This window comes from Bipolaris victoriae (genome assembly GCF_000527765.1).
Source record: "Bipolaris victoriae FI3 unplaced genomic scaffold scaffold_25, whole genome shotgun sequence".
Taxonomy (NCBI): domain Eukaryota; kingdom Fungi; phylum Ascomycota; class Dothideomycetes; order Pleosporales; family Pleosporaceae; genus Bipolaris; species Bipolaris victoriae.
In genome coordinates, this window is record NW_014575367.1 from 143,655 (window position 1) to 162,247 (window position 18,593).

The 18,593-nt window shown below is 50.9% G+C and overlaps 7 protein-coding genes across 7 annotated transcripts; 2 read left to right on the plus strand and 5 right to left on the minus strand.

Moving 5' to 3' along the window:
* Nucleotides 1-198: 198 nt before the first annotated feature.
* COCVIDRAFT_24982 (hypothetical protein) lies at nucleotides 199-1,872 on the plus strand (the record flags this gene model as incomplete). Its single annotated transcript, XM_014703033.1, has 2 exons — nucleotides 199-212; nucleotides 261-1,872. 2 exons carry the CDS (start codon nucleotides 199-201, stop codon nucleotides 1,870-1,872), a joined length of 1,626 nt encoding a protein of 541 aa, XP_014558519.1.
* Nucleotides 1,873-3,443: 1,571 nt separating this feature from the next.
* COCVIDRAFT_24983 (hypothetical protein) lies at nucleotides 3,444-4,157 on the plus strand (the record flags this gene model as incomplete). Its single annotated transcript, XM_014703034.1, has 2 exons — nucleotides 3,444-3,821; nucleotides 3,906-4,157. 2 exons carry the CDS (start codon nucleotides 3,444-3,446, stop codon nucleotides 4,155-4,157), a joined length of 630 nt encoding a protein of 209 aa, XP_014558520.1.
* Nucleotides 4,158-4,257: 100 nt separating this feature from the next.
* On the minus strand, nucleotides 4,258-6,446 carry COCVIDRAFT_94037 (hypothetical protein; the record flags this gene model as incomplete). Its single annotated transcript, XM_014703086.1, has 7 exons — nucleotides 4,258-4,309; nucleotides 4,434-4,614; nucleotides 4,722-5,099; nucleotides 5,199-5,622; nucleotides 5,707-5,816; nucleotides 5,931-6,153; nucleotides 6,219-6,446. The coding sequence occupies 7 exons, from the start codon at nucleotides 6,444-6,446 to the stop codon at nucleotides 4,258-4,260; spliced, it is 1,596 nt and encodes a 531-aa protein (XP_014558572.1).
* Nucleotides 6,447-7,895: 1,449 nt separating this feature from the next.
* COCVIDRAFT_94183 (hypothetical protein) lies at nucleotides 7,896-9,266 on the minus strand (the record flags this gene model as incomplete). The annotated part of the gene is made up of 1 exon (XM_014703087.1): nucleotides 7,896-9,266. One exon carries the CDS (start codon nucleotides 9,264-9,266, stop codon nucleotides 7,896-7,898), a length of 1,371 nt encoding a protein of 456 aa, XP_014558573.1.
* A 4,609-nt stretch (nucleotides 9,267-13,875) lies between these two features.
* Nucleotides 13,876-15,778, minus strand: COCVIDRAFT_24986 (hypothetical protein; the record flags this gene model as incomplete). Its single annotated transcript, XM_014703035.1, has 5 exons — nucleotides 13,876-14,035; nucleotides 14,106-14,928; nucleotides 15,006-15,211; nucleotides 15,288-15,580; nucleotides 15,689-15,778. The coding sequence occupies 5 exons, from the start codon at nucleotides 15,776-15,778 to the stop codon at nucleotides 13,876-13,878; spliced, it is 1,572 nt and encodes a 523-aa protein (XP_014558521.1).
* Nucleotides 15,779-17,278: 1,500 nt separating this feature from the next.
* Nucleotides 17,279-17,862, minus strand: COCVIDRAFT_94138 (hypothetical protein; the record flags this gene model as incomplete). The annotated part of the gene is made up of 3 exons (XM_014703088.1): nucleotides 17,279-17,312; nucleotides 17,442-17,617; nucleotides 17,788-17,862. The coding sequence occupies 3 exons, from the start codon at nucleotides 17,860-17,862 to the stop codon at nucleotides 17,279-17,281; spliced, it is 285 nt and encodes a 94-aa protein (XP_014558574.1).
* Nucleotides 17,863-18,331: 469 nt separating this feature from the next.
* COCVIDRAFT_94031 (hypothetical protein) lies at nucleotides 18,332-18,550 on the minus strand (the record flags this gene model as incomplete). The annotated part of the gene is made up of 1 exon (XM_014703089.1): nucleotides 18,332-18,550. The coding sequence occupies one exon, from the start codon at nucleotides 18,548-18,550 to the stop codon at nucleotides 18,332-18,334; it is 219 nt and encodes a 72-aa protein (XP_014558575.1).
* Between the last annotated feature and the right edge of the window lie 43 nt (nucleotides 18,551-18,593).

Sequence of the window (18,593 nt, forward strand, 5' to 3'; positions counted from 1 at the left end):
GTGCAGTGGAGAGGGTTGGGTCGAAGACTGCAGTGGCTGCATCTTCACTCGATGCTCCACTAGAATTTCCATACGCTAACAAAAAAGCTGGACCCTGGCACTGGCACCGCACCACCGACGCCGCCGACGCGCCAATCACCCATGCTCACTTAACACCAACGCGTCGGCAACTCGTCATAGCCAACATCACCATCTATAATGGCTTCAAAAATGTAAGTCTGTTCTGCTGTTATTGTCTTGTAACCCACTAACGCGTGCAGCGTCGTTGTCGGTGACGTCAACGGGCAATTCAAGACCGTCTTCCAGAAGCTGGGCGCACTGCACGCAAAGAACAACTTTGCTTTCGCCCTCATCGTAGGCAACTTATTTGCAGCTTCACTCGATGATGAAGATGCAGCATCAGGAGATGTGCAGTCACTCGTTAATGGCCAAATCGACGTGCCGTTGCCGACCTACTTTGCTCTTGGCAGCAATCCACTCCCTCCAGCAGTCGTCCAAAAGTTGGAATCTTCCAGTGATGAACTATGCCATAATCTCTTCTTTCTTGGCAAGCGGACTACTATGAAGACGTCTGAGGGTATCCGCATTGTCGCGCTAGGCGGCCGGCTGGATGCGAACATCATTGCTGGCCAGTCCAAGGACAAGTACCCGCCTTTTTACAGCGAGACGGATGCCAAGATTTTGCGAGGAGCAACGACAGCTGATATCCTCATCACCAACGAGTGGCCAGAGGACATTCAAAAACGTTCCAGGGTCGAATTCAACCCTGAGGTGCAGCCAGCCAGCCAGCAATGCATCGCTGATTTGGACGTCATATTGAAGCCCAAGTATCACTTCTCAACATCGGGCGGCACCTTTTACGAGCGGGAGCCATTCTTTCATCCACCGAGTGCTGAAACCGACAATCTCTATCCGGTAACGCGATTCATCAGTCTGGCGTCCTTTGGAAATCCCAATAAGCAAAAGTGGATTTATGCCTTTTCTCTCGAGCCTTCTGCGAGCCATCCCGTCGCACCTCCGCCTGGCTCAACTGCTTGTCCTGTCGTTCTTTCTGAGAAGAAGCGAGTTGCTCCTGAGTATCAGGAACAACATCTAGTCTACGACGATGGAAACCGAGGCCGGAGGGGCAACAAGAGACGAAAGGGGGAGCCTCGAGGACCCATTACTGCATCTGAATGCTTCTTTTGTTTGGCCAACGAAAACATTGCAACGCACTTGATAGCCTCGATTGGCGAGAACTCGTATTTAACAACTGCAAAAGGCCCTCTGCCAACTCCACAAACCTTTTCGAAACTCGGCTTCCCCTGCCACATGCTCATCATTCCATTCACGCATCAGCCGACGTTGGGGTCAATGGTAGAGGAGGAACGCCACGCGACCTACGCAGAGATGCAACGATATCGGCGCGCAATGAACAGCATGCTCAAGTCTGTAGCAGATACCGATTATGGTTCCGTCACGTGGGAAGTCAGTAAATCTAGCTTGCCTCATACACACTGGCAATACCTCCCCGTCAGCGCGGATCTCATCAGCAAAGGACTTGTCGAGGCTGCGTTCAAGGCATTAGCCGAGAACCTACATTGGCCGAAATTTCAAAAAGAGGATGTAGGTGATGGAGTCAAAGAGACGAGCGACTTCTTCAGGGTCTTGGTGTGGGATCCAAAAGACGATCCAGATAAGCAGACGAGCTACGTTATGCGCTTTGACGAAAAGATACGTTTCCACAACCAGTTTGGACGAGAGGTGTTGGCCAAGTTATTGCGACTCGACCAACGTGTCGACTGGAAGAATTGTGGGCAGACGCAGCCTCAGGAAGAGCAGGATGTTGAAAAGTTCAAGGAGGCGTTCAAAGAGTTTGACTTTGCCGCATGATGCCCATGATCAGGAAGCAACCTTGACTATGCAACCTCTTTCTCCGTCAGTCAATAACAAGGCCATATTGAGGTGCGACGAGCCGGCAGTTGGAGCATTGACACTACGCAATCTATACACCCCGGAGTACGTCCGATCAAGCTTCTCCAAGAGATTGGTTCGTAATGCATACATGTCATGCTGCTAGTGGAACATTGTCACAAAGACACGCAAGCCCAGCCAAGTCCCAAGACACCGACGTCGCTGCGAATATACTCGAAACGGCAGTTCTGACATCAAACTGTCCAATGCTGCACTAAAGGGTTGGCATACCAAGCTCCGGTGTCGCCATGGGTAATCAACACCTTATTTCCGGTTACCCAAGCAGCTCTCGTACTCTGGCCAACAAATTCATTGCAGTCTTGACCTCCGTACCAGCGTCCCAATTTAAACAAAACCTCAAGATTAGATGCAGGACAAACAACAATTATCTAAACATGGTTTTGATGCGCCAGTCGCGCACCATTTCAGCATACGCAGCTTGGCATCTTCCTCTTGAGGCTAACATCCTTCTTCTTCGAGCCAGGGCCATCTCTTGGCCTTCACGTGTTGTGTAGAGCGCGGGGCACGAGCCAATCAGTAAGACAATCCCCCACTCGACCACATCTGCAGTCATGCCCATGTTTCCTCCTTCAAGCCCCTCATCTTTCACGTTGGCCATGTCTTATCATCCATTCGCTCCTTTGCAACGCCTTGGGAGCGTCCATGTTTCCGACCCGCACCACGCGCCGGCGCCTTCCACACGGACACATTATCCTCATCTAGCAAGCACCCAATGACAAGGCGATACTGTTAGCGTACGCCCCCGGCCACGACCCTATCACACGTCGCGATAAGCCCACCTGCGCTCCCCATGCCCGCGCTTTCCGTAACCTTTCCATGACCTTATCCCTCTTGCATACCTACACCAGTCATTGGCATCCTCCTCCGTCTTACCATGCAGCACCATTCGTCTCTTCCCCCTAACAGGAAGGCAGCTCCATGACTTGGGGCCGCCAGAAGCAAGTTGCACTGCCGATCAGGTACGCTTTGCTCTAGTCGTCCGATGTCTCTAAATGAAGGACTATGCTTCAGCCGCTTACGACCCTTGCCGACCTGCCTTATTGGGTTTCGGTCAACGATCTTTGTGGGCGCGTGTTTGTGTAGGTTTCGCTCATGGGGTTATTCCGCGGTTACACCACTTTTTTCGGCCGGGCAAGTAAGAGTAGGTTGAGCGGGGGTGGGTAGGCGTGCAGTGCTTCATTGGATTGGACCGTGTTTTGTTTCGTTTCCTGGGATGGGAAGGGGAAGCGGAGAGGGCCGGGGCTAAAAGATGATGGTAGATAGGATGGTAAGAAAAGAAAAGACTGGGTGGAGAACTTGTATATAAGATGGGGGGTGGTTGTACGTACTGTTGTATCCATTGTGCATGACATCGACTTCACTGTCGAGTGTCTACCTCTGATTGCGGGTTTTATATCTCAATTGACGCATCACTCTTTCTTTAACCACTTCCTCTGCCATCACTCTTTCTTTCGTCGTCAACGAACAAGATGAAGACCTCCCTCCTCATCGCCGCAGTCTCCGCTGCCCTCGTCTCCGCCGCCCCCGCCCCATCCAACCTCTCCGCCCGCGCTCCCCCCAACGTGCCCTCCAAGTCGGAAGCAACAACCCAACTCGCGGGCCTCACCGTCGCCGCCCAAGGCCCACAAACCGGCTACTCGCGCGACCTCTTCCCCCACTGGATCACGCAATCCGGCACCTGCAACACGCGCGAGACGGTCCTCAAGCGCGACGGCACAAACGTCGTAACAAACGATGCTTGCGCGTCCGTTTCCGGCTCGTGGTTTAGTCCCTACGACGGCGCGACGTGGACGGCGGCGAGTGACGTTGACATCGATCATTTGGTTCCGTTGAGTAATGCTTGGAAGGTTTGTTTTGCCTTTCCCTTTCCCCCCCTTTCTTCCTCCTTCCTCCCAAAAAAAAAGATAAAGCGGAAACTAACGAAACAACAGTCCGGTGCAGCATCCTGGACCACAGCCCGCCGCCAGGCCTTTGCCAACGACCTAACCAACCCTCAATTGCTTGCTGTCACGGATAATGTCAACCAGGCTAAAGGGGACAAGGGCCCAGAGGACTGGAAGCCCCCGCTAACGAGCTACTACTGCACGTATAGTAAGATGTGGATTAAGGTTAAGAGTGTATATGGGTTGACGATTACGAGTGCGGAGAAGAGTGCGTTGACGAGTATGCTTGCGACGTGCTAGTATGGTTGTATGGATGAATGAATGATGTATTTTTTTTTTCTTGGGGAGAGAGAGTGGTTGAAGTGAAATGATTTGTTGATTTGTGTATGTATGTCAGGGATTAAAGTGTATATATGAATTCTGGGTTTTCTCGATCGGTGAGATCGAGCCATCTGTCAGACAGGAATATTAGCTTCCTTACTATACTTCTTTTTTTTTTGCCAGGCTGAAAGCAGAAAAAAAAAATCAAAGGAAGGGAAAGAGAACAAGGGGGGGGGAAGGTAGAAAAAAACTCACTCTTGATTCTCCAACTTGACATAATCGGGCGCCGCTCGAATCAGCGCTTTCTTCTTGTTCTGGCGCACACAGTAGAAATGGATGAAGGCGAGGATGCCGAGACATACGCCCCAGCAGACAATGATTGTGACTTCAGCGGGGACATAGCGGGGTGCATCTGATGGGCGGAACGTCTGGGGGCCTGTAGAGTTGAAACTGATGTTAGTTGATATATCATCGGATAGGCAATCCCCCCCCCTTGCACGTGAACGATGCCAAGGGAAACCAAATACAAAGGGGAAAACATACCTATAATATTCCCAACACAATACCCAATCAAAAACATAGCCGCTACACTCGTCTTCTTTGTATACCCCGCCACATTACTCGCCACCAAGCTCAAGAGCGCCACAAACGGCGTGGGACTCGCCTGCGTGAGATAGTATCCCGCCAGGCGCCCCGAGTTGCTGGATAGCGGCAGCGCGACTATGAGCAGCATACCGAGGATAGCAGTGAGCAGGCCAATCATAGAGATGAGAATACGGTTTCCGTACTTGTCGCCTGCCCAACCGCAGGCAATCAGGAAGACGATCTCAACGGCGCCGCCCGGGGTACCGTATAACAGGGATTCCTCAGGTGTGTAACCGAAACCGACGATGAGTTGAGAGAAGAAATTTGAGATACCACCTGTTTTTTTCTTTCTTATCAGCAAACAAACAAACAACATGAATGGTAAGAAAGAAAGAAAGAAAGAAAGAGGGGGGGGGGGGGGAAGGGAAAACAAACCATTCGGAATATCCGCAATAAGCGCATAAAAAAAGAAAGCCCAACTCAGCGGATCCAACAGAGCCTCCTTCAACTGATACCACTTAAAATGCCTATTCCCCACCCCTTGCTTATTAACTCTTATCCGCTCAACTGCCAACACGCGATCTTCCTCGCTCAACCACCGACAATTGAGCTGGTTATCCGGTACTATCCACAGAAAAGCCACGCCGCAGCACACCGTCAGCAGGCCCGTTGCTAGGAAAACAATCTTCCAGGGTTCGATGGAGGTGCCGAGTTTGCGGCATCCGACGGCGATGCCGTAGGCGAGGCAGCCGCCGAAGATTTGCGCGAACCCGTTGAAGCTGAACCAGATGGCGGTGCGGGAGCCTTGTTCGGCGGTGGTGTACCATTGGGAGGTGAAGAGGGCGAAGCCGGGGGTTACCTTTGAACGAGTGAAATGACTTAGTTAAGTGCTTTCTCTTTTTTTTTTTTGAAGAGTGGAAAATTTCGGTATAGAGAAACTTACGGCTGCTTCGAAGACGCCGAGGAAGAAACGAATGGCGAGGGCGCCGGAATAATTCGATACGCCCGCGAAGCAGGAAAGGATTAGACCCCAGATTATGATGTTGAAGGCCGCTGCAATCATTCACATAGCCATTAGATTCGAGCATTCCCTCTTTTTTTTCGGTTTCAAAACATAGAATGGAAACATGTATGTTCGAGATGTGTTGGTGGGGGAATAAAACTCACAATACTTCCCCAACGGCAGCACCTGCAACAATCTCGACGTCGGATACTCCCAGGCTATATAACCAAAGTAAAACATACTCCCCAGCCACGAATACTCATCTCCCGTGAGACCGATGCCGGACTTGAGTGGATTATCCGAGGGAGGCAGTTTAAGGCCCATGATACTAGCATAGGAAAGAGTTGTTTTGTCCAGGTAATTAAGACCGTAGACTAAGCACATTATCTATGCGGAGTGTGTTATTAAAGTTGTGTGTGTGTGTGTGGAAAGGTGGATAGAAGGGAGCTTACAGGCATCAAATGCCAATCAATCTTCCTTAACAACGCTTTACTTTTCTCCTCGCTGAGCTCAATCACCTGGCCTTCCATGCCCTCAAACGCCTTCATCGCCGCATCCGCATCGTGCGAGTGCTTGAGCAATTTCTCTGCTACTTTGCCCTTTGGCACAACGGTATCTTGCACTATCGCATCTTTCTCTACATCCGCCGTGGGTATCGGGGTTGGGGCTGTAGATGCCATGGGCAGGCTGGGACGGTATGTAATCGTTTGCCGCTTCTTCTTCTCTTTTCTAACTATACTCCCGAGGACAGACAAGGGGAAATGGGTGAGATGGCTTGTACGGTAGATACAGGGAAACAACGGACGTCAATTTAAAAAAGAAAAGAAAAGAAAAACGACTATATCTCACTTATGTAACCTGACCCAATCCAACCGAGTGCCCGCAAAATCCAATGGTTGTCTTTCTCCCGCCTCCAAACTTTCCTTTTCGGGGGAGGGGGAGGCACCATTGGAGCAAAGAGCGCCCCCCGTTGGAGAGCACCGCCCGTTGATCTTTTTCACCCGTCTACTATCAAGCCCACTTTCATGCTTATCCACGATAAGATAAAGCTTGGTCGCGCCCCCCCCTCCTACTCCGCGCAGGATGGGATAAGGAGCGGGCTTCTGTTCCTTTTTTTTCCAATCATCTGATAAATCCTTGGGCGAAGGCGCAAAAAAGCCGACGTTATCATGTTCATTTGCGGGGTAGTTTAAAATAAAAAGGGAAGTGTGTCGCTGATCGCTCGTCCGCGGAAAAATCCGGGTGGAAAGCAACGATTGGAATAGTCGATACAACTGTAGAATGCATGGTTACATGATAGCCATTAGACGGCGCCTTTAACCATATGAGGAAGCTGGCGTTTCGGGAATTCCAGATTGGGGAAGCACGACATGCTTCAATGGTGGAGATGTGGGTTATTGGGGGGGCAAAGGGAAAGCATGGAGGTAAATGGGATTAATTGGATTGGGGGAAAGCTGTTACAAAAGCGGGGAAAGCATGATTGATAGTGGGCAGAGGATAGGCAATGCGTGTCATGTCAGTGTGCTAGTGGCGTAGCAAGACAAAGAGCTTATCACGAGTGCGAGCCAGAGCGCCTACCTCCGCGCATCAAAACTAAGCATGAAAACAAGTTTAAAACTCTAAAATAAGCGCGAGCGCACGCACGCACACAACACGCAAGCACACGACACAACTTCAAGACACTAGAATAGGGAGGCCCATCTTGGCATGAACCATTGCATTGCAACTAGGAAACTCTCTTCTTTTTTTTCCTCCAAAAAAAAGAAGAACACGGCTGTGCGAAAACTCGTAGTAATAACCACGCTTGCCTATGAACAGACTCCTCGGGAAAAAAAACGCCAGGCTGATAAACAAGCCAATGCTCTAAATTCACAGTTTGCCCTACCCATCTAGACCCCATCCTCAACTTCGAATGGTAGCCGCAACAACCTTGCAAACGCCGCCCTGATGCAGTTTCGTAAAATGCTTTGAAACGACTGTTTCCCTTTGATTTGGGAACAAGTAAAAGAAGCGAATAAATAATAATAATAATAATAAAAAGAAGCCGCGAGTAAATCGTCACGCGTGTAAAATAGATGAGCAGAGAAGCGAAGACACAATGCTTGGTCCGAGAGAGCAAAAAGGCGCTACTACGATCGGACAAAGACGCTGTTGAGCTTGTTCAGTGCGCTGCTATCGGCAGCTGTGCTGTTCTTGGCAAGTCGTTCCGGGGCCAGATCGCGGGGAAACCTCGATGCAGTATTTGGGCTGCGGCTGCCAGAACGGCTGGTGCTCTGGTTGTCCTTGGTCTGGACGTCGCCATTGAGCAGCGAGTCGAGCGTTGGCAGCGGCCTCGAGGGTGGGGGTGCTGATGTGGTAGCAGGGGCGCCGCTAGTCTCTGATGGGCGAGAATCCGACTTGTCAGAAGTTTCTGGGGTTGGTGGCCTATTGGCACCTGCCGAGGCGACAGCACCGTTGATTGCTGGCAACTGTGGGCCCTGCTCGGGAATGGATTGTGCAGGTGCTGGAGGAGCAGGCGCGCCGACTCGCTGCAGATGTTGCTGACGTTGAGCGTGCTCGGCGGCTGATGGAGTGCGCAATGGTGGTGTCGTCATGTACTGCTGGGCAGCGTGAGCAGCGTGAGCCGCATAGGCGGGGTGCTGCATAAGCATGGGATGATGACCTTGGGGAGCGTGAGGATGAGCGATTGGCGGCGGCGCGCGGTCAAAGACATGGGCCTGGGGGTGATATTGGGGCTGTGCATAGACTACGCCGGGGTAAAAGTAAGGGTGCTGTGGGTAGTACGCGTGTAATGGAGAAGAGCCATTCGGAGGCGTAGGAGGGTAGATGGGGACGGCATACATGGGCGCGACAGGGCCGCCGCGTGTGTAGGGTGAAGAGGGGGCCATACTGTGGCCTGGAGCATTGTATGGGGAACCCGGCATGGGGCCGCGAGTGACGGCAGGCACCGATTGAGTCTCGTTGACTGCAGACTCTGGGTACATGTTCTTGGGCGGTCGGATGTGTCGCAGCTGGGCGTCGTTTGTGGGCTGGGGAAGGTTGTTGGAGTTTGATCGCGAGTAGTAGCTGATGAGGTGGAGGTGCTGTCCGCTCTGTGTGGTGATGCTGAAGGACTGCTTCATCAGACCGTCGGGCTTGTATCGGTAGCCGTCTGGTCCCTCACCCTCAGAGTCTCCGTTTGCTGAGCCGTCTGGCGACTTTCCGCTTGCGCGCTTTGCTACAGGCGGAGTAGGCACAGCGCTGCCTCCTCGCTTGCCCTCCATTTCTCGGTATGTGAGGAAGCTGCCAGAGACGCGGCTGGCGCTCCATGATTTTCCGTCGGTCCATCGTCTCATGCCGGCCTCGCGCTCATCCCAGACGAATACTGAGCCGGACTTGATCTGCTGGCGCTCCTTTTCGGACAAGCGACGCTGGACGCGCGGTAATATGCCAATGCGGCAGGCCTCGAAGAGAATGATGGCATCGTTAGGGGTGCGGACATGGCCGTGGTAGGTCTCCATGGCAGTGGTGGTGACGGGGGTAGCAGGGGTGGTGATGGTGGTGTGTCTGTGTCTGTGTCGTGTGTGGCGTATGGTAGCAGAATGGTACCGTGGGAATGTGAGGTCAGTGCCTCATGGGTGTCTTTGGGGTCAATGTCAGTTTGTGGGTGGTGGGCAGGTAGAGCGAGTGTACTTGGGATTAAGTACAAGAGGCAGTGGAGAGAGTGGGTGCAGGGTACCCGGCAATGTCGGGACCTGGCGAGAGTAGGCATAAAAGCTAGTACACAATGCCTGACCCCAGAGTGGAGGTAGCGTACAGACGGGTGAGGCTAGCTAGTTGGCGAGACGAAACAAGAGGCAGAGACTTACGGGAGGACGTGCGACTGCAACAGTGACTGTGACAAGACGTATGTGTGTGTGTGTGTGTGTGTGTGTGTGGTTGTGTGGCTGTGCGGTCAGATCAAGGCTGGCCGGGTGTTGGATGGATGGCTAGCGAGGTGAAACGAAGCCGGGGAGGGAGAGTCAGTACAAGTGGGCGTGGGTGGATAGACAGCACGAGGAGGAGATGAGGAGAACAGGAAAGAAGGCGAAACTTTTCCAAAAGCCATGAGCAGTCATCTGGGCTCATGTACTCTTTGCTCACGGGCAGGGCAGGGCAGGGCAGGCTTGGGCCCCAGAAATCACTTTTGGCCCTTTCTCGGCGTTGGGATGGCGTCTCTGGATCGCCCGCCGCGCGTGGAGTGGCGGCTGATAGCGAAATAAGGCCCACAAGCAGCCGAGACAAGCTTTGCTCGGAGGCCGCTGACTGTGCTGACTGGATGGATGGGTGAGCTGGGGGGGTTATGTGGGTAGGGGGATGCAGTATGTAGTCGTGTGCGTGACGATGTTCTGTTCATGGATTGCGGTAGCAAAGTGTAGAGGCGTGGATGGCCGCACACACAGCTGCACACAGTTGCGCACTCTTGGAAATGAAGCGCCCAGCCTGCCACGGCTGCCACGGCTCTCTCTCGCCGCGCCATGGGCATCGGCCGGCCAAGCTTTAACTCTAAACGAATCTTTATTTTCGACAAGCCTTCAGCCGCTTGGCGGGCCCAGTCGTGACCGTCCGGCAATCCGTCTTGTCCTACTTGGCTGGTCGAAGCGGGCAGCGCCCCAATCTACCAAGCACAGCCAAGGCGTCCCAACCGCCTGTGTCTGGCCACACCACGCCTGAGCCCTCCATGGCGTGCTTGGCCATGTGCCCACAAGACGCCCCAAAACCCGCCAGCTCTGCTCGGCGCCCTTGGGGCTGGCAATCAACCTGCCGCTCTCCGTTGTGGCCTACGTGGAGCTTTTCTTTTCCCAAGCACCGCTCGACATTACCCATCTCCACTCCAAACGTAATCATCCCTCCCCGTCTCACTCAGCCCGCACCACCCCACCCATACAAACACAACACACTCGCCCGCCGGATGACATCAAGCTTAGTGCATGCCGTTTAAGCTTACCACCGTGCCACGCCCATCCCAAACCCGTCCACACGGTAACCCAGCCCGTCCCTTCTCCCTCCACATGACATGCCTGTGCTCGGCCACAATCTCCTGCATTTCGCCCGCGCCTGATCGTCGCTTCAACACTACTCTATACTATCCTATACTACTCTACTCTCCTCTAACTAACTATATCCTTTTTTACACACCCTCGATTCATCCCACTTGCGCAATCCCGTTCTCCCTCTCTTCCCCCCCCCTTCCTCCTCCTCTTCAGCTCACCTGCCCTCCTAGTATCCCTCGCTTCCACAACGCCACGGCACCTAGCGTCTCAGCTGCCCTAGACAGACAAAGGCCCGAATTGGCCTTTATTGGCGCTGGGTCACACTCAAGCCAGCCAAGACACTCACAAACACTCCCGTCGACTTTGGCACCACCAGCCAAGATGCCACCACCAATGCTTCCTCCTACTCTTTCCACTGCCCTCAATCCACCTTTTCTTCTCCTCATCCGATTTGCCAACATGCCGCGTCATCCGGCTTCCCACTCAAGCCCGCCCAGCGTTGGCTTTCTCCACCCCCCTCTCCTCTTTTCGTGCACCCGCCCTTTCGTCCTCAACTCCCCGATTGCCTACATACACACATACGTAACAAGCCACCGCCAGAATCCAACTGCCTATCTATCCGTTAGCATCCGCTACAATCATATCCCTCCCAGCTTACACCGCAACTTTGTCTTTTTTTACCAGTTTGGCCCCATCCTTACAGCGACTAAAAATCAGCCCGTTTTCCGATTCGCTTAACATCTACCGGGGGGTGCTGCTGTTAGAACAGGCACTAGTAAACTAGCCAGCGTAAGCAGATAAGGTTGGTTCGCAAACATTAAGCATAATTCTCTGGCCCGCTTTGTTTCCCTAGGCTATTTTTCCCCTCCTCAGCTCTCTCGCTCCCATGTTCTGGCCCCAAAACTATACAAGCCGGTGGCAAAACAGCAAAGACGCCCAGAGCACAAAAAAGCCATAGGATTCATTTAGTTTGTAAGACGGCGATGTAAATATGTGACATGTGATAGTGTTTTTACTTCGCAACGCAAAATAATCAATCGAATCAAATCGCAATAGCCAAGTGTACTTACCTATATCATGCTAAACTCGGCTTCGTCGGCGCAAAAGCAAAAGCCAAAAAAAAAGCCACTCAGAAATCATACGAAATATATACCAGCTCAGCTCAGCCTGGGCGATAGCCCGCCCGCCAACACCTGTGGCTGCCTTTTATCCAACCATTTTTTCCCGTCTCATCTTGTCTCGTATCGTCTTTTTTTTTCCCATTTCCCGCCGCATAACTCTACTCCTCATCTCTTCCACCTTTTTCTTCCTACTCTACTTTCTTACCTAAGACTTGGCGGAATTTCCCGTACGAACGCCCCCTCCCATTCACACCACAGAACACACCCTCGTAAAAAAAATAAAATCCGGAGGTGATCTTTTAGAGTAGAAAAAGGGAAGGGGGGGGAGGCCAAGACCCAACGCGATTTTTAGGCCTGCCCATGCGAGTAGAGAGGGACTTGGCTTTTTTTTTGTGCGTGCTTGGTTGCCTTGCCGTATATGAATTTATCCGGGGGGGGGGGGGGTTTAAACTTACACACATTTACTTAAGTAGTTAGTTAGGTTTTGTATATATATAGGATTAGAACGATCGATTGATTGAGCTTTTTTTTTAATTTAAATAGATGATGGAAGGGTTCTAGTTTGTTTGTTTTTTCTTAGCGTTACTCTCTTTCCTTGGGGTATATTGGAGCGGGGCAGGGCATGTTGTAAGTATCTTCAAAAGAAGCTAAGAGTAAGATTTGCCAAGGCAACTGTCTGCGTTGGATGCAATGGGATTCTGGGTGGTATGATGGGTCCTTTTTTGTTCTGGAGTCTTTTTTTTGCAAGCGAATAGAGATTTCGCCTGCTTATCTTACTGTGCTTTTCGCTCTGATTACATGCACACATACGTCTCCTCCCCTGCGCGCGCCTCCAGTTTTTTTGCGTAATGCTGAGTGTGAGAGACAAGAAGGGGGGGCTGTGTAAGTATTTCGAGGGACTGAGAGGCGAAGAATAAAGTAATGGCTTGGATTCTTTTTTTTTATTGGATCGGTGTTAGCACATGTCTTGTCTCGTGATTCTTTTGTCCGAGGTTTCGGACTTGCCCTTTTGTTCGCCGTTTAGGGGTCTTGGGTGCTTACATTGGATTACGTAGGCTAAGAAACTGCATTGTATTGTCAATGTGTCTGCCTAGAGAGAGAGACATTCGAGGAATTGAAGAAATTGACCATGAGACTGTGAGTGAAGTGTAATCTGGAGGGGAATTTTTAGAGCCAGTTTTTTTTGGAGAACTCATGAAAAAAAGGGGATGGAAAGTCCAGACGTTTGAGGCCAAAAATGTTGTTTTTTGGTCCAGCCCAAACTGAAGTCCAAACTCTGGTTATGGCGATGCGCGGTATGACTAAGAAAAAGCTGTAAACTTTAATTGCAGATTGTGAGATGCCAAGTAGCCAAACTGTATATGCATTGGTCATGAGTATAAAATAGAGTTTGAGGGCGATCACCGCTAGACCACGTTACAGGGATGGGCCAAATGCTTATCTGTATTTCCCCTAGTCTCTGTTTTTCTCTCTCTTTTTCTCTCCTTTTTTAGTAATGAATTGTCATGTCACTTCCATGATTGTACTAATGTATATTGTGCCACAATCGTATAACGGAAATATCAATGCTTTCTTTTTGCCTTTCCAATATTTTTTGTTTGATTTGCACGAGAAATTTGGGTTAGTGCTTAGATGAGATTGCATACACATGTGCATAAGCATGGCTCCTTTGGTTGAATTCTTTTGGAGAGAAAAAAGGTTCTTCGTGGAATACGACAAGGTTGGAGAAATATGGAAGGTTACACGAAGAGGTATGAGGGATTAGCAAGTAATACCACCGCTGAAATTTGATATGGAAAAACGCTGAGGTACTATGTAGATCAGCGCAATACTTCCGGTGGGAGATAACAGGGGATGAACAATCAAGATGAAAGAAGGTATATGACACATGTGATAAGAAGTCGCCATCTAGGGAAAGTAAAGGTCTATGAACATTATCCCACTCACTTGTTCAATTTCATCAATTACTCTATCCCCTACTCCGACACAGCTTTCAGCCTAACAGTCAACCCCGGCTTCTTCCAAAGCGTAAACACCTCCTGCATCGCCATCCAATCGATCTCTTTGTCCACAAGCTCAAAATCAAACGCGAAAAATATGGAAGAAATAATAAGACGAAGTTCGGCCCAAGCGAGACTGTTCACAAGGTTAGCTTCATCTCTTTCCAATACTCTCCAAATAGGAAGAAAATAGGGACGAGACATACTTCTTGCCAATGCAGTTCCTCGGTCCAAAACTAAACGGATTGAATCCATCCTTTTTATCCCCGCTATACTCTCCATTCGCGCCCTCGAGCCATCGTTCCGGTACAAACTCATCTGGGTTTTTGAAATGGCGCGACGAATGGTGCATGGCATATTGACTAACATAGACAGAAGTACCTCCTGAAATGTAGTGTCCCGAGATATTGGCTCCGCCTTGTGGAACAACGCGTGGGAAACCAGTGGGGACGGGGGGATACATGCGCAGCGTTTCCTGGATGCAAGCCGTGAGGTACGGAAGCTGCGTTGCTTTTTCCACATTAATGTCTGCGAGAGAGGTAAATGCGGAGCGGATTTCTTGCACCATCTTGGCATAAATCTCTGGGCGGCGGAGGACGAAATAAGTGAATCCAGATAGTGTTGTAGCAGTTGTCTCGCTGCCGGCAGTCAGAAACGTAACAGCGTTCGCATCCATTTCAGCGCGCGACAGCCGCTTCTCTTCGCTGACGCGGTTGCGCATGAGCTGGCCGAAGAAATCCGGTTTGTTGTCGTCACCGTTTTCGAGCTGTGCGAGGCGCTCCGATACTTTGGCTGAGGCTTTGAGACTGAATTCGCGGCGGCGCTTTTCATTCTGCATCGTGTCCTGGAACAGGTTGCGAGCCCAGTCATAGAATGCTATAAAGCCGTACTTGCGGCGGGTTGACATTATGGTGGCCACGCTCGCCGCGCTGTAAACGAGGCTGACCCATTCGTGGTTCTCCGAGTCGCGCAGGCAGTAGAGGGATTCGCCAAAAGCGAGGTCGGCGATAATGTCAAAGGTTATGAAATCTATTTAAATAAGCAATGACTCGGTTTGTATATCCTTTTTTCAGACAAGTAAAAAAAAAGGTTGAGAAAATACTCACTATACCAGCGAACAACGTCCATGATTTCACCTCGTGCAGCATGCTCACCCATCCGCTGGACAAGCAGATCAACGTAGCCCTGGAGAAGAGATTCCTGCTGTCGAAGCGACTTTTCACTAAACAAGTGAGAGAGGTTACGACGCATGCGAGAGTGGCCTTCCTCGTCAGCGCTGAGCAAAGACGGTACGCCACTAACGGGTCGGGGACTATTTGTACGCAAGCACTCTTGTTAGCAATCTTGCGGCTCATATCCACATATTGTACAGTTGATATGATACTTACTACCACGCTTTATCTTTCAGGTACGATCCCGTACCCTTGTACTTGCCTGTGCGGAAGCCGTAAATGTCAGACCACGCAGAGTCTGCCGCCGTAAACGAGACCTCATTGGGAGCCACGCGAACCACATCTCCATACTTTTCGTGCAGCTGCGTGGTCCATTCGACCAGTCGGCCATTGCGCGCCCTGAGCACGTATGGCAGGGGGCCGGCCCGCGCGAGTAGAGGCCCAGGAATGTGACGGAGTGGGTGAAAGAATATGTTATATATGCCACATCCCAGGACGTAAATGGCGATCTGCGTTAAATGTCATTCGTACGCTGTTTCCTTCGATGGTAGACTGTATGCCATACTATGCAGAAAGTACACGTGACATGAAGAGGGGAAAACAAACATCCCACTTACCGAAGCCAGGAAGATCCCAGATGAAAACACAAGCCCCTTCGCACTCACCACTTCAAACCCAACACGATCAGAGATGCTCTCAAGAAACATCTTTATCCCGAAAAATATCAACAGATTCAAGGAAGATGTGTTTCTCGACTACCCCTCTCACATCAAAACATTAACCTTCACAATGCGCGTGTGATGCAAGACCCTTTATACTTCCCACTTGCACCTACTATAAAATCGAACCGACTGACAAGGAAAAAAAACAAGCAACCGAGCAACCGAGCAACCGAGCAACCGAACAAATACCCCAGGCTCCCCTGTACGCATTCCGTATTTGTCTCAAATACACAAGATCTACGCATGCAAGGGCAAAGCAACGACGTATTGGACGGTGCACCAGTCCCCCGGTGCTGGTTCTAGAAACTGGTCACGTACATACGACCCCGGTCCATGTCCTTATTTCTCTCTCCTCCTGCGCAAAAGCTGAAGAAAAAGAAATTTATATATATATATATATATAAGCAGATTCAGCGCATATAGCATGCATGCCTACATGCGTAACTGCTGCAAAGCAAGAAGAGGGGATTTGCTCTCCATTCTTTCCATATGTTTCAATTCGATCTGCGCGTGTTCTCCACTGGAGCTGTACCGCCAACGCAGATGCCAACGGGCTACCTGCGGCGGTGAGACAACTAAAAGCGGGCTTTCGGCCGAGGAGGCGATCGACGGACCGCTGATGAGTCTCTAGGTGCATCGGGTGTGTCCCGGCTTGTTAGGTGTAAATAGTACTCGCTATTGCATTCGAGTAGTAAGTATTGGATTGTGGGCGCCTACATATCTATAACACAATTGCGGGGCTCTCTGAGGGATATGTTACACTTTTTTTCCCTTGCGTTGCTGTGAATGATCCAGCTGGTGAGGGGGTGGCTACTACTAAGGAATTGGTGGGATGATAGTGTGTGGTTCGAGAGAGGGTTACCCCGCTGTGTACGAATCCATGGTTTCGGTAGGGGGCGGGAGGATTAGCTTTCGCCTGACATGTGAATCATCTAAAGGACACTGGCGACTTGAGCAACGTGCAGGAGGTGGAGAGAGGTTAGTGATGTGGAGCCCGGCAGGATCCCGGATATGGTTTGATGTCCAACAAGGAGTTTTAGTATAGTAAGCATTTCAGCTCAGCAAAAGCGATTGTCAACCTATCCTCTCTCAACATACGTACTACGCAAGTATCTGAATGTCGTACATGGTAGCTGCCTCGGCCCGTCAGACTTTACTTCCCGCATTCCCACCAGTAAGGTCAGACCTATCGGTCAGCTGCACGCGTAACACCAAAAACCGATCGATCATATGCCGAATGAATATGCAAGTGCCGTAATGATACTCGATTCCATCATCTCAAAAGAGCATTGAGAGAAGAGCCAGAAAACAAAAGAGGGACGTCATATTCCATCTCCTCATTCTCATATCCTCGAAAAAAAAAGAAAAATCCCGCATAATTCCCAAAACCCATCATCAAATAAACCTCGTGCTTCTCTCCCGCCAGCCAAATGGGCAATTCAAAACAGCCGCCCCTTTCCCGTAAACCTATAAACCACACCCATTCTATTTCGTCAACCTCCTCGACGACCCACTTCCACTTTGACAGAAAAGTCAGCAAACGATTCGCATTGCATTTTCAACCCCAACCACCACCAGCACCAGTAACCCCCAATCAACCGTCCCGTCCCCTCCTGCCCCCCCAAAAAAGAAAATCAAGTCCACTCACCTCTTCTCCGTCGCCGCATTCCACGTCTTAACAAACGCCTTCTGCGTCCTATCCGTATACTTCTCGGCACTGACTTCTTTAACCCCAACTTTGGCCCCATCTTTAGTGAAGACGACATTTTTCTTCTCCATATGCTTTGTACCGCGCTGAGCTAGTTCTTCCGAGTAGAGGAAAATCTAATACATTACACACACGCGCACATATTAGCTTTTGTTCACTCGTGTATATCTCTGATTGTCGCTGTGGCTTGCTTCGCTTCGCATTCCTCGCAATCGCCAGCGCCCAAACATGGCGGGAAGTTCTGCAAGTTCACGCAACAACAGGGAAAAAGAGGGGGGGGGCGTACTTGATACCCGATCCAACCCAACCCCGCCACAACAGCGAAGAGAATGAACAGCGGAATCAGATTTAAAGCGCCCATGGCTAAACTGGGTTCGACTGGATTGCGAGTTGTGGAGACAGATGTGGCTCGTGTGAGGATGTGCAGGCGCAGGCGCTGGCGCTGGCGGTGGGGGTGTCGAGGTAAAGTGACGTGGTACGCGCACGAACTGGACAGCGACTCAAGAAAGCGTGTGCGTGTGCGTGTGCAGGAATAAAACGGTGGGCGCAATGTACGTGTGTGGGTGCGCGCGCGGGGGTGCGTAGGCGTTGCGTTGCGTTGCGTTACGTGCGGGGGGGGGGAGCGAGGCCGTTAAGAGCGCGATCGATTGCGGGCGTGCGAAAAAAAAAACGAATGTACACTACGTACGTAGTAACGAAAGAAAGATATCGATATAAAAGGTTTCTACGCACAAACACACAAAACCCTTTCTTTTATCAAAGGAAAAAAAACAAGTGTGAGCGTAAAGGCTTACGGACCAAAAAACGTGGCTTAGAGTTAACAAGAACCACTACGACCGGGGAGCACAGTTTGTTTTAAGATTAACGATGCAAGGGGGGCGCAGCGAGCGCAAAATAACGCTTTTCTCGATTCCCCCCCCCCTCCATGCGATACACGACAAGACGCTGGCTGAAACGCCCCTTGGAATTATCGTGCGCGCGCTGGGTAAGGGTAAGCATTTAGCGTCGAAGGGGTGATGCTCGGCCCGCACCCGATCTATCCGGGCCATTTCTCATCGAGTTTTTTTGCTTGCGTTGCTTGGCGGAACGAGG